The following is a 12879-nucleotide window of genomic DNA, read 5'->3' on the forward strand; positions in this document are numbered from 1 at the left end:
CCCGTATCCCCTGCATCGGCAGGCGGACTCTCAACCACTGCGCCACCAGGGAGGCCCCATGACTCTTTTTGAATTATGGTTTTCTCAGGGTGTATACCCAATAGTGGGATTGCTGGGTCATATGGTAGTTCTATTTTTAGATTTTTAAGGAACCTCCATACTGTTCTCCATAGTGGCTGTATCAATTTACATTCCCACCAACAGTGTATGAGGGTTCCCTTTTCTCCACACCCTCTCCAGCATTTATTGTTTCTAGATATTTTCATGATGGCCATTCTGACCAGTGTGAGATGATATCTCATTGTAGTTTTGATTTGCATTCCTCTAATGATTAATGATGTTGAGCATTCATTCGTTTGTTGGCAATGTGTATATCTTCTATGGAGATATGTCTATTTAGGTCTTCTGCTCATTTTTGGATTGGGTTGTTTGTTTTTTTGATATTGAGCTGCATGAGCTGCTTGTAAATTTTGGAGATTAATCCTTTGTCGCTTGCTACATTTGCAAATATTCTCTCCCATTCTGAGGGCTGTCTTTTCATCTTGTTTATGGTTTCCTTTGCTGTGCAAAAGCTTTTAAGTTTCATTAGGTCCCATTTGTTTATTTTTGTTGTTATTTACATTTCTCTAGGAGGTGGGTCAAAAAGGATCTTGTGATTTATGCCATAGAGTGTTCTGCCTATGTTTTCCTCGAAGAGTTTGATAGTGTCTGGCCTTACATTTAGGTCTTTAATCCATTTTGAGTTTATTTTTGTGTATGGTATTAGGAAGTATTCTAATTTCATTCTTTTAAATGTAGCTGTCCAGTTTTCCCAGCACCACTTATTGAAGAGGCTGTCTTTTCTCCACTGTATATTCTTGCCTCCTTTATCAAAGATAAGATGACCATATGGGCGTGGGTTTATCTCTGGGCTTTCTATCCTGTTGCATTGATCTATATTTCTGTTTTCATGCCAGTACCATACTGTCTTGATTACAGTAGCTTTGTAGTATAGGCTGAAGTCCAGGAGCCTGATTCCTAGAGCTCCACTTTTCGTTCTCAAGATTACTTTGGCTATTTGGACTCTTTTGTGTTTCCTTACAAATTGTGAAATTTTTTGTTCTAGTTCTGTGAAAAATACCATTGGTAGTTTGATAGGGATTGCATTGAATCTGCAGATTGCTTTGGGTAGTATAGTCATCTTCACAGTGTTGATTCTTCCAATCCAAGAACATGGTATACCTCTCCATCTATTTGTATCATCTTTACTTTCTTTCATCAGTGCCTTATAATTTTCTGCATACAGGTGTTTTGTCTCCTTAGGTAGGTTTATTCTTAGGTATTTTATTCTCTTTGTTGCAATGGTAAATGAGAGCGGTTTCTTAATTTCACTTTCAGATTTTTCATCATTAGTGTATAGGAATGCAAGAGGTTTCTGTGCATTAATTTTGTATCCTGCTACTTTACCAAATTCATTGATTAGCTCTAGTAGTTTTCTAGTAGCACCTTTCGGATTCCTATGTATAGTACCATGTCATCTGCAAACACTGACAGCTTTACTTCCGCTTTTTCAATTTGGTATCCTTTATTTCTTTTTCTTCTCTGATTGCTGTGGCTAAAACTTCCAAAACTATGTTGAATAAGAGTGGTGAGAGTGGGCAACCTTGTCTTTTCCTGATCTTAGTGGAAATGCTTTCAGTTTTTCGCCATTGAGGATGATGTTGGCTGTGGGCTTGTCATATACGGCCTTTATTATATTGAGGAAAGTTCCCTCTACACCTACTTTCTGCAGGGTTTTTATCATAAATGGGTGTTGAATTTTGTCAAAAGCTTTCTCTGCATCTATTGAGATGATCATATGGTTTTTCTCCTTCAATTTGTTAATATGGTGTATCACATTGATTATTTGCATATACTGAAGAATCCTTGCATTCCTGGAATAAACCCATCTTGATCAGGGTGTAGGATCCTTTAAATGTGCTGTTGGATTCTGTTTGCTAGTATTTTGTTGAGGATTTTTGCATCTATGTTCATCAGTGATATTGCTCTGTAGTTTTCTTTTTTAGTGACATATTTGTCTGGTTTTGGTATCAGGGTGATGGTGGCCTTGTAGAATGAGTGTGGGAGTGTTCCTCCCTCTGCTATAGTCTGGAAGAATTTGAGAAGGATAGGTGTTAGCTCCTCTCTAAATATTTGATAGAATTCGCCTGTGAAGACATCTGGTCCTGGGCTTTTGTTTGTTGGAAGATTTTTAATCACAGTTTCAATTTCAGTGCTTGTGATTGGTCTGTTCATATTTTCTATTTCTTCCTGATTCAGTCTTGGCAGTTTGTGCATTTCTAAGAATTTGTCCATTTCTTCCAGATTGTCCATTTTATTGGCATAGAGTTGCTTGTAGTAATCCCTCATGATTTTTTGTATTTCTGCAGTGTCAGTTGTTACTTCTCCTTTTTCATTTCTGATTCTATTGATTTGAGTCTTCTCCCTTATTTTCTTGATGAGTCTGGATGGTTTATCAATTTTGTTGATCTGCTCAAAGAATCTGCTCTTAGTTTTATTGATCTTTGCTATCGTTTCCTTCATTTCTTTTTCATTTATTTCTGATCTGATCTTCATGACTTCCTTCCTTCTGCTAACTTTGGGGGTTTTTGTTCTTCTTTCTCTAATTGCTTTAGGTGTAAGGTTTGGTGGTTTATTTGAGAAGTTTCTTGTTTCTTAAGGTAGGATTGTGTTGCTATAAACTTCCCTCTTAGAACTGCTCTTGCTGCATCCCATAGGTGTTGGGTCGTCGTGTCTCCATTGTCATTTGTTTCTGGGTATTTTTTGATTTCCTCTTTGATTTCTTCAGTGATCACTTCGTTATTAAGTAGTGTATTGTTTAGCCTCCATGTGTTTGTATTTTTTACAGATCTTTTCCTGTAATTGATATCTAGTCTCATAGCGTTGTGGCCAAAAAAGATACTTGATACGATATCAATTTTGTTAAATTTACCACGACTTGACTTGTGACCCAAGGTATGATCTATCCTAGAGAATGTTCCATCAGCACTTGAGAAGAAAGTGTATTCTGTTGTTTTGGGATGGAATGTCCTACAAATAGCAATTTAGTACATCTTGTTAAATGTATCATTTAAAGCTTGTGTTTCCTTATTTATTTTCATTTTAGATGATCTGTCCATTGGTGAAAGTGGGGTGTTAAAGTCCCCTAGTATGACTGTATTACTGTCGATTTCTCCTTTTATGGCTGTTAGTATTTGCCTTATGTACTGAAATGCTCCTACGTTGGGTGCATAAATATTTACAATTGTTATATCTTCTTCTTGGATTGATCCCTTGATCATTATGTAGTGTCCTTCTTTGTCTCTTATAATAGCCTTTGTTTTAAATTCTATTTTGTGTGATATGAGAATTGCTACTCCAGGTTTCTTTTGATTTCCATTTGCATGGAATATCTTTTTCCAACCCCTCACTTTCAGTCTGTATGTGTCCCTAGGTCTGAAGTGGGTCTCTTGTAGACAGCATATATATGGGTCTTGTTTTTGTATCTATTCAGCCAGGGTATGTCTCTTGGTTGGAGCATTTAATCCATTTACATTTAAAGTAATTATCAATATGTATGTTCCTATTACCATTTTTTTAATTGTTTTGGGTTTGTTATTGTAGGTCTTTCCCTTCTCTTGTGTTTCCTCCCTAGAGAAGTTCCTTTAGCATTTGTTGTAAAGCTGGTCTGGTGGTGCTGAATTCTCTTAGCTTTTCCTTGTCTGTAAAGCTTTTAATTTCTCTGTCTGAAATTGAATGAGATCTGAATGAGATCCTTGCTGGATAATTTTGGTTGTAGGTTTTTCCCTTTCATCACTTTAAATATGTCCTGCCACTCCCTTCTGGCTTACAGAGTTTCTGCTGAAAGATCAGCTCTTAACCTTATGGGGATTCCCTTTTATGTTATTTGTTGTTTTTCCCTTGCTGCTTTTAATATATTTTCTTTGCACTTAATTTTTGACAGTTTAATTAATATGTGTCTTGGGGTGTTTCTCCTTAGATTTATCCTGTATGGGACTCTCTGTGCTTCCTGGACTTTACCAACTATTTCCTTACACATATTAGGGAAGTTTTCAACTATAATCTCTTCAAATATTTTCTCAGTCCCTTTTTTTTTCTCTTCTTCTTCCAGGACCCCTATAATTCGATTGTTGGTGCGTTTAATATTGTCCCAGAGGTCTCTGAGACTGTCCTGAATTCTTTTCATTCTTTTTTCTTTATTCTGCTCTGCAGTAGTTATTTCCACTATTTTATCTTCCAGGTCATTTATCCATTCTTCTGCCTCATTTATTCTGCCTCATTTATTCTGCTTTTGATTCCTTGAGGAGAATTTGTAATTTCATTTATTGTATTGTTCACAATTGTTTGATCTTTAGTTCTTCTAGTTCCCTGTTAAACGTTTCTTGTATTTTCTCTATTCTGCTTCCAAGATTTTGGATCATCTTTACAATCATTATTCTGAATTCTTTTTCAGGTAGACTGACTATTTCCTCTTGATTTGTTAGGTCTGGTGGGTTTTTACCTTGGTCCTTCATCTGCTGTGTGTTTCTTTGTCTTGTCATTTTGCTTAACTTACTGTGTTTGGGGTCTCCTTTCCACAGGCTGCAGGGTCATAGTTCCCATTGTTTTTGGTGTCTGCCCCCCCAGTGGCTAAGGTTGGTTCACTGGGTTGTGTAGGCTTCCTGGTAGAGGGGACTAATGCCTGTGTTCTGGTGGATGGGGCTGGATCTTGTCTTTCTGGTGGGCAGGTCCACATCTATTGGTGTATTTTGGGGTGTCTGTGGCCTTATTATGATTTTAGGTGGCCTCTCTGCTAATGGGTGCGGTTGTGTTCCTGTCTTGTTAGTTGTTTGGCATAGGGTGTCCAGCACTGTAGCTTGCTGGTCATTGAGTGGAGCTGGGTCTTGGCCTTGAGATGGAGATCTCTGGGAGATTTTCGCCGTTTGATATTACATGGAACTGGGAGGTCTCTGGTGGACCAATTGTCCTGAACTTGGCTCTCCCACCTGAGAGGCACAGCCCTGACGCCTGGCTGGAGCACGAAGAGCCTGTCATCCACACGGCCTAGTCCACATCGCTGCGGGGCTCCCTGCTTCGGCCAAGGGCCTGGCAGCTGCAGCGCAGCCAGACTGCACTAAGCACTTTTTTTTGCCATACGCGGGCCTCTCACTGTTGTGGCCTCTCCCGTTGCGGAGCACAGGCCCCGGACGCGCAGGCTCAGCAGCCATGGCTCACGGGCCCAGCCGCTCCACGGCATGTGGGATCTTCCCAGACTGGGGCACGAACCCGTGTCCCCTGCATCGGCAGGCGGACTCTCAACCACTGCGCCACCATGGAAGCCCTACTAAGCACTTTTTTTAATGCAGGATATTCTTTGACTTTCAACTCCCTTTAAATTCTCAAGTATTTTGCTTTTCCATTTAGGGAAAGACAAGGAACTATCTAAGTACGGCAATGTGTTAAACACACACACATACACACAAGCACACACTCTGCTTACACATACTCCTCTTAGAATGCACTTTTTGGGTTAGTATTTTCCATAGAAAGATATAGTATTTGCTTAACAATCAGTGAAAGCCATAAAACTCTAACATTTCTATCAGTGGTAAAACCTCAATATGTCAAGTCATATGCCCAGGCTCCTTTCTGAAGACTTAATATCAAGGTTTCATCATTATCCATAATACATTATTGAGTCAGGTCTTAAAACTTAATGTGGCTTTTATGCCTGGAGATAAGGCAGGATTTGGGGCTGGCAAGTTACAGTGGCACACACAAGGACTGCTGGTTGAGCCTAATTCTCTAGGATGATTTAAAACCTTAATTAGCCCTGAAATTTATTATTCAGGATAGCCTCCTCCTTGCCATTTTGCACTGTGAATGAGTGACAACCTAGGAAGGCAGACAACACTGGAGTGAATCGGGGTTCCGTTAGGAGATCTTTTTTTTTCATTTTGAAAGACACAATGTGAACAAGGGTTAAACAACAAAGCTTTGCTCTAAAAGAGAATGGGCTGTGAGTTGAAAGTTATATGACTGGAAATCTTGGCAGAGAGACAAAAACTGAGAATGGAAGCTGCAGCTCCAAGAATCCCTATGCTGTGGCTGTCAGCCTGGCTAAACCGTGGTCCAGCTCCTGTACCATTCCTTCAGAAACCTACTGGGTGACTGGTTAAATAATGTGGAAAAGAAATCATGGTCTTTGTAAATGAGTATTGCATGATTGGTCATGGTTTCTTATTTTACTCCTTCTAGATAATATTTGCATTTTAATAGTACTTCCAGAGGCTTAATTCAGGAGGTCCCTCACCATGTTAATTGTGAGCCTCAATCCGGTTAATTACTGGTTTATCAGCAGGTTATTGGCTATTGGCTCTTCTAGGAGTTTCTTTATGGCCAATGGGCATTTGAAAGGAGGACCACAGGAGTGAGCCAGTGGCTTTCCAGTATTGCCAATAGCAGGAGTGAAAAGCAGGGGCTGGCTACAGGTTATGGGTCTATGGCTTTCCCTGGCCTTCTATGCATTTCACAGGCATTGTGTTTAGTGTCAGAATATTCTGGCATATGTCTCTCCATTGTAAGGGGCATAAACTAAGTGTCCCATGGGGGTCCACAAACTGTTCCCTGCAATGGTATTATGGGAGTGGCAGAGGGGATGCAAGAAGACAGACACTGCCATAGAAACAGCCAGGCAAGGCATGAAGTCACAGCTCTGAGGTCATAAATCTCTCTTGAAGGAGGCAGGGTGGAGACTATGTGTCTTGGAAGAGTTGACATTTAAGCAGAGACTTGAGATATGAAGAGCATTGGAGAGGAATGGAAAGGGCACCCAAAAGAAGAAATAGCTTGACAAAAGCACAGAGCTGTGATGGTGAACTGGGTGTCAACATGAATCGAAATGTGTTGCCCCCAAACTCTTATGATGAATGCTTAAACCCCATGTAAAAAGATGTGAAGAAAGAGGGAAGGAAAGTGAAGGGAAAGAATACAGAAGACCTAGTTTCTATGTTGTTGATTCCCAACAGTAGATCCACAGAGAATATCTCTCCCACACCTTCCCCTGGCTCCAGGCACACCCAGAGTTATCCATCTCCTGCCGCCACCAGTAGCAGAACCAGTCCATTTTACTCAGTGAGCCCATTTTGATTCCTTCTTCCAGGTTTTAGGTTTAAAAGCACAGGGAAAGACCACATTTCTAACCAAAGATGGAAGAGAAAAGGGTTTCTTTGAAACTGATCAAATGCAATTAAGGCAGAATATACAATTCACATACCTTTGATTAACCTTTACCTAGAGGGAAATGATTGGTGATTAAGAATTAGATGAGGTGAATAATTATATCAGGAATCTGCCTTCGAAGAAATCTCTTTCAGCACTAGAGAAAAAGTTGATAAAAAACAATCATGGTTGTAATAGTGCCTTTTAAGGAGAATAATTAACTTGTAATAAGAATTTTGGCCTCCACTTAAGCCCTGTAAAATAACTCCTTTTTCATTAACTTCAAGTTCAATTAGCATCAATAATGACTGTTCATTTAGAAGTAACCACAGCATCAAGCTCCCTGATGACTGAGGCTGTGACTGCTCAGATTCCAGCTATAAGGCCCTCAGCCTTTGCTGCCAAAGGAGCTGCACAGCCCCAAAGTGGGAAGCTTGGAGTGGACATATTGCAGGACAAGGGAGAATTTGGTTCTCTGAAATATGGAAGTTTCATATGATGCTGAAGTTTGTAGGGACAAAAAAAGAAGGAAGAAGAGGAAGATGAGGAAGAAGAGAGAGGGGGAAGGAGCAGCCACTGCCATTGCCAGTGGTCCTACTAAACTTAATATTTGATGTCCAAGAGCCCATGTAACAGCATGACAGTGAGATTTCTCCTGTCTTCAGCTGAGTTGAATTGGTAATCCAGACATTCTCTGGGATTGTCCTAAGTGAAAGGAAAGCACCCCTACAAGATATGACCCAGAGGGAATCAAGAGCCTAATATGAAACCTTCTGCCCTTTCTATAGCTCCAAAAATTAAAAATGATGATGTGACTAACCAGCAGGCATTTTTCCCCTTCCTTCTTGCTAACAGAACCTCCACTCTGATCAGGTTTGGGATATCTATGTACTTCAAGAGCAGTGCTCTAGACATGGGAGATGACTACTGAACCGTTTAAGCCAATGGTTATTAAAGTGTGGCCCCTACACTAACAGAGTACTTGTTAGTAATGCAAATTCTCAGGCCCTACCCTAGACCTACTGACTCAGAATCTCTGGGGATGCAGCCCAGCAATGTCTGTTTTAACAAGCCCTCCCAGTGATTCTGATGCAAGGTCAAGTTTGAGGCTATGTGAATTGTGTTATTTCCTCTTGATTTAGGCATAGTCATGTGAGGTAGCCCTAACAAATGGGACACAAGGGGAAAACGACTAGCAGCCTTTGTAAAAGTTTTCCATTCTCTTATGAAGGAACAAAGGACAAACTCTTGCCCTTTTTCAGCTTCATGTGAAGGTGCCTGGAGCTTCTGCAGCCACCCCACCCTAAGGAAGGCAGAGTGGAAAGACAGAAAGGACCTGGGTGCTCCTGTGCTCCTGCCTTTCCATGTGCTCCTGAATTAACCAACCCTAGAGACACACCAACTCTAGACTTCTCATTATACAAGATCGTTCAGCTACTTTTAGTTGGGTCTTTGTTACTTGCAGACAAAAGCATTTTAACTGATTTCAATGAGAATAAGCATAATCATGGTACAAATAACATCTAGAGATGCACTTACCACGTGCCAAGTGCTTTGGTGACTGCCTCATGCGCAGCATCTCAGTTCATCTTCACAGCTGGCCTTGCCTCCTCATTGACCTAAAATCCTCACTATTAGCAACACTTTGTTGGAAGGCTGTAGTCAACACGCACTGACTGACCTGGGAGTGCTTTGAGGGGCCTGGCCCACTCCAATTTCCCTGTCTTGCCCAGATAATGGGTCTTGCCCAGATGCATCTACCCTAAGCGTAGGCCAATTCATCCATTCACTCGTGTATCAGATTTCGGAGGAGGAGAAAAAGGTAAGGGGAGGAGAGCATCTGCATGGAGTGCCACCAAGGGCTGCCACTGAAAATGGGCTGCCTAACAGACAGCCCTGGACAGCTGATGGCTGTGGACCAAAGAGTGACTGTGTAGTGGACCAGGGCAGGTGGCCAGGGCCACACATCAAGCTGTCCTTGCCTTTTATCCCCAGGAACTTGTTAGCTTCTAAGGACTGCGGCCTGCTCCTCTCTCTTCCACACGCCCTTATCCTTGGCCCATAGTTCTTAAATATACAATATTTAAACACATTTTTTTTAATTTTAAGGAAATTTCCATTTATTTACTTCAAAGTAATTTTCTAGCACCCACTATGGTACCTTGTATGTAGTTGGTACTTCTATCAATGTCTGTCCACAGTCAACATGAAAATCAGAAGGTGTAATGCAGCCAAACTGTAGTATCCACATGCCCTTGACCAGGCTCCACAGAAGGTCAACGAAAAGTATACACAGGATGCCCTGAAAAATGAAGGACCTGGTGCTGTATTTCCTTACCACTCTGCCTCATCCTTCAGCCTGTCCACCTCGAGAGAGAATTGTAAGGAGAGAAGAATGCATCCCACTATGATAGGTAAAGGAAAAACAAAAGAGAAAATAGGAAGGAGAGAGGGATGGGAAATGAGTGACCTAGCTGAGGAATGTATGGATCTGAGAACTACTGGATTCTCATCCTACCCCACAGGCCTCTGTAAAATTACAATCAAGTGTCTTTTTAAAAAAATAATTTTTGCTTATAATAGGGATGGAAAGGAAGCACAAGCTTGAAACAAAAAGGAAACATTCAGGCTTAGAAAACTAACCCCAGTTAGGGGATCCCAATCCCAGTTCAGTCACTTACTACTTGCATGATCTGGGCAAGTTACATAACCCCTCAGAGCCTCATTTGTGAAACAGAGATTAAAATATCCATCTTTTACAGCTGTGAAGATTAAATGAGAGAATGACTATAAAGTGCCTGGCATATAATAGATGTTCAATAAATGTTAGCACCATGTGTCTTATTTCTCCAACTTCCTCCTCCTCATTATTACCTTATGTAAAGTCAAGTCGATACTCTCTGTACCAGGTAATGCTTGAGAACATCTAAGCAAATTGCTGGGAAATTTTTCTCTTTGAAGGGGAGGAAGAAGAAGATAAACTAAAGAAAATTCAGCTTTGAGTGCTGTATCTGCTATTTGTGCAAACTCAGTTCAAACCACATATGAAAACTGAGTGCCAGGAGAGGAGTCCCAACTTCAAGTCCACCCACCAGGTCTGAAAACCCTATTTCATCTGATTACATTATTTGCCAAGCAGCTCTGTCTCTTGCTGAGAATCACTGCTTTACTTAATAAAAGCTGCAAAACAAACAGTGGGGCTGTCCAGGGAACTGAGAATTTAGCTCTTTAATATTTCCTCCCATAAATATAAATGGTTGCTTTCCTCTAGAGAAAGTTTGTATCCCTCTGATCTCTGAAGGATTGGAGAAGGTGCCAAGAGGATCGTCATATTTTCTGGTAAACATTCCCGATCACCTTAATCTCTTCACTGACAATCTTCTGATCTGACAGAAATAGAGGTTATTGTGTCCCTCAGTTTTTAAAATATTAGGGGAAGGGTAAGTAGATCAGAGAGAAGAACAGAACACAAAAATCATTAGGGAGACAGAAGGGAGGGGAAAAGGGAGAATTACTTTTAATACAGTTGCATAATCCATAATTCAGCAAGCTTTTCATTTCTTTTATCTTCTAAAAAACATGAAATTAAGCCTAAGCAAAGTGCATAATTTATGAGTCTCTGTGCTGATGATTCCCAAATCCCCATGCCTAACCCTGACTTCTTATATGAGTTCTAGTCCCACATATCCAATTGCCTACAGAATGTTGCTGCCCGGAATTGGTTACCATCTCAACTCCCCATGCGCCAACGGAACTCAACTCTTCCTCCCAAATTTCTTTTCTCCCCCAATTCTTCTTTCCTATCAAATGAACCATTGTTATTCTAATCTTACTGGTAAAAAGTTCTAGAAAAACTTGGATTCCTCCCTCTTTTGCCTCTGACACCAAAGTCTGTTAAGTTTTTCTGGAGTCATCCTTTTCTCCACCATCCCACTTTCCAAATCTACCCCCAACCTCCACCCCAGATTACAGACTCCAGTCTCTACATACTAATGCAGACTGCACACCATTACCAATTTCATTTTCCTAAAATGCTATTCACATAGACCTATTGATGGCTGCCTATTTCTTGCCATGAGGAGGTTAAACATTCTTACTTGCTCTCCAAGGCCCTCCTGTCATGTCCTGATCCCATCTTGTCCATCCAACTGTACTTTCCAACACAACATTTCTTCTCCAAACAGAGAAGTCCCAGTAGAGCATGACATTCATATTAGGTAATCCAGGAGGACTGGATGAGTTAATCAAACTGAATTGAGCAACCTTCACTCCATGCTCCATGTTCCATGCTCCCCACTTGGAGTGGTCTCCTTCTTTCATCCCGACTATCCAAACCCTACTCATCTCCAAGACCCATCAAGCCTCAACTCCATCAGGAAGTCTCTACTCACTAACCCCCTACTCACTGTTCTTTGCTCTAAGACATTTAGCCTTTACATCTACACCCTCTTGTATCATTTCTAATAGTTGGTGTAATGCTTAATAGGGCTTTCAATTTTACAGAACACTATTCTACATATATAATCTTATTTGAGCCTATCAACAACCCTGTGAGATTGGAATCATCCCCTGCACTTCACTAGGACTCAAAAGAGCTTAAATGAAGATCATGAAGCTAATTGATGCTGGTGTCAAGTCTTGAATCTCCAACTTTTGACTCCAAATCCCATATTTTTGGTCTTCCTTATTGAACTATAAGTTCTTTAAAGTCAGGGACCACATTTTATGATTATTGTCTTTTACCCTATAGGACTTTACAAAGTTCTAAACACACAAGAGGTCTCTATGATTATCTGCTGAATGGAGAACGATGTTAAAGAAATAGCCAATAAGCTATTAAGAAGTATAGGCTTCCCTGGTGGTGCAGTGATTGAGAGTCCGCCTGCTGATGCAGGGGACGCAGGTTCATGCCCGGGTCTGGGAAGATCCCACATGCCGCAGAGCAGCTGGGCCCGTGAGCCATGGCTGCTGAGCCTGTGCTTCTGGAGCCTGTGCTCTGCAATGGGAGAGGCCACAGCAGTGAGAGGCCCGCGTACCGCAAAAAAAAAAAAAGTATATATGCATATATTCTTCATGCATTGAAAGAATTAATATTGATAAAATGACCATGCTACCCAAGGCAAAATATAGATTCAAGGAAATCCTTATCAAAATACCAATGGCATTTTTCACAGAACTAGAACAAATAATTTTAAAATATGTATGGAAACACAAAAGAACTCCAATCACCAAAATGATCTTGAGAAAGATCAAAGCTGTAGGCATCACTCTCTCTGACTTCAGATTATGCTACAAAGCTACAGTAATCAAAACACTATGGTACTGGCACAAAAACAGACACATAGATCAACAGACAGAATAGAGAGCCCAGAAATAAAGCCATGCACTTACGGTCAACTAATCTATGACAAAGGAGGCAAAAATATACAATAAAGAAAAGACAGTCTCGGCCTTCCCTGGTGGCGCAGTGGTTGAGAGTCTGCCTGCCGATGCAGGGGACACGGGTTCGTGCCCTGGTCCGGGAAGATCCCACATGCCAGGGAGCAGCTGGGCCTGTGAGCCATGGCCGCTGAGCCTGCGCATCCAGAGCCTGTGCTCCACAACAGGAGAGGCCACAGCAGTGAGAGGCCCGCGTACAGC

General features: G+C 41.1%; 1 protein-coding gene across 1 annotated transcript in view; it reads right to left on the reverse strand.

Annotated features, from left to right (window-relative positions):
• Positions 1-12879, reverse strand: part of ALK (ALK receptor tyrosine kinase) — a 777689-nt gene that overhangs the window by 739828 nt on the left and 24982 nt on the right. Inside the window, exon 2 of the mRNA XM_007470876.1 lies at positions 9489-9493. Coding sequence (XP_007470938.1) covers positions 9489-9493 — 5 coding nt within the window. The remainder of the gene's footprint in view (positions 1-9488; positions 9494-12879) is intronic.

This window comes from Lipotes vexillifer, unplaced genomic scaffold (assembly GCF_000442215.2).
Source record: "Lipotes vexillifer unplaced genomic scaffold, Lipotes_vexillifer_v1.1 scaffold717, whole genome shotgun sequence".
Classification (NCBI taxonomy): Eukaryota; Metazoa; Chordata; class Mammalia; order Artiodactyla; family Lipotidae; genus Lipotes; species Lipotes vexillifer.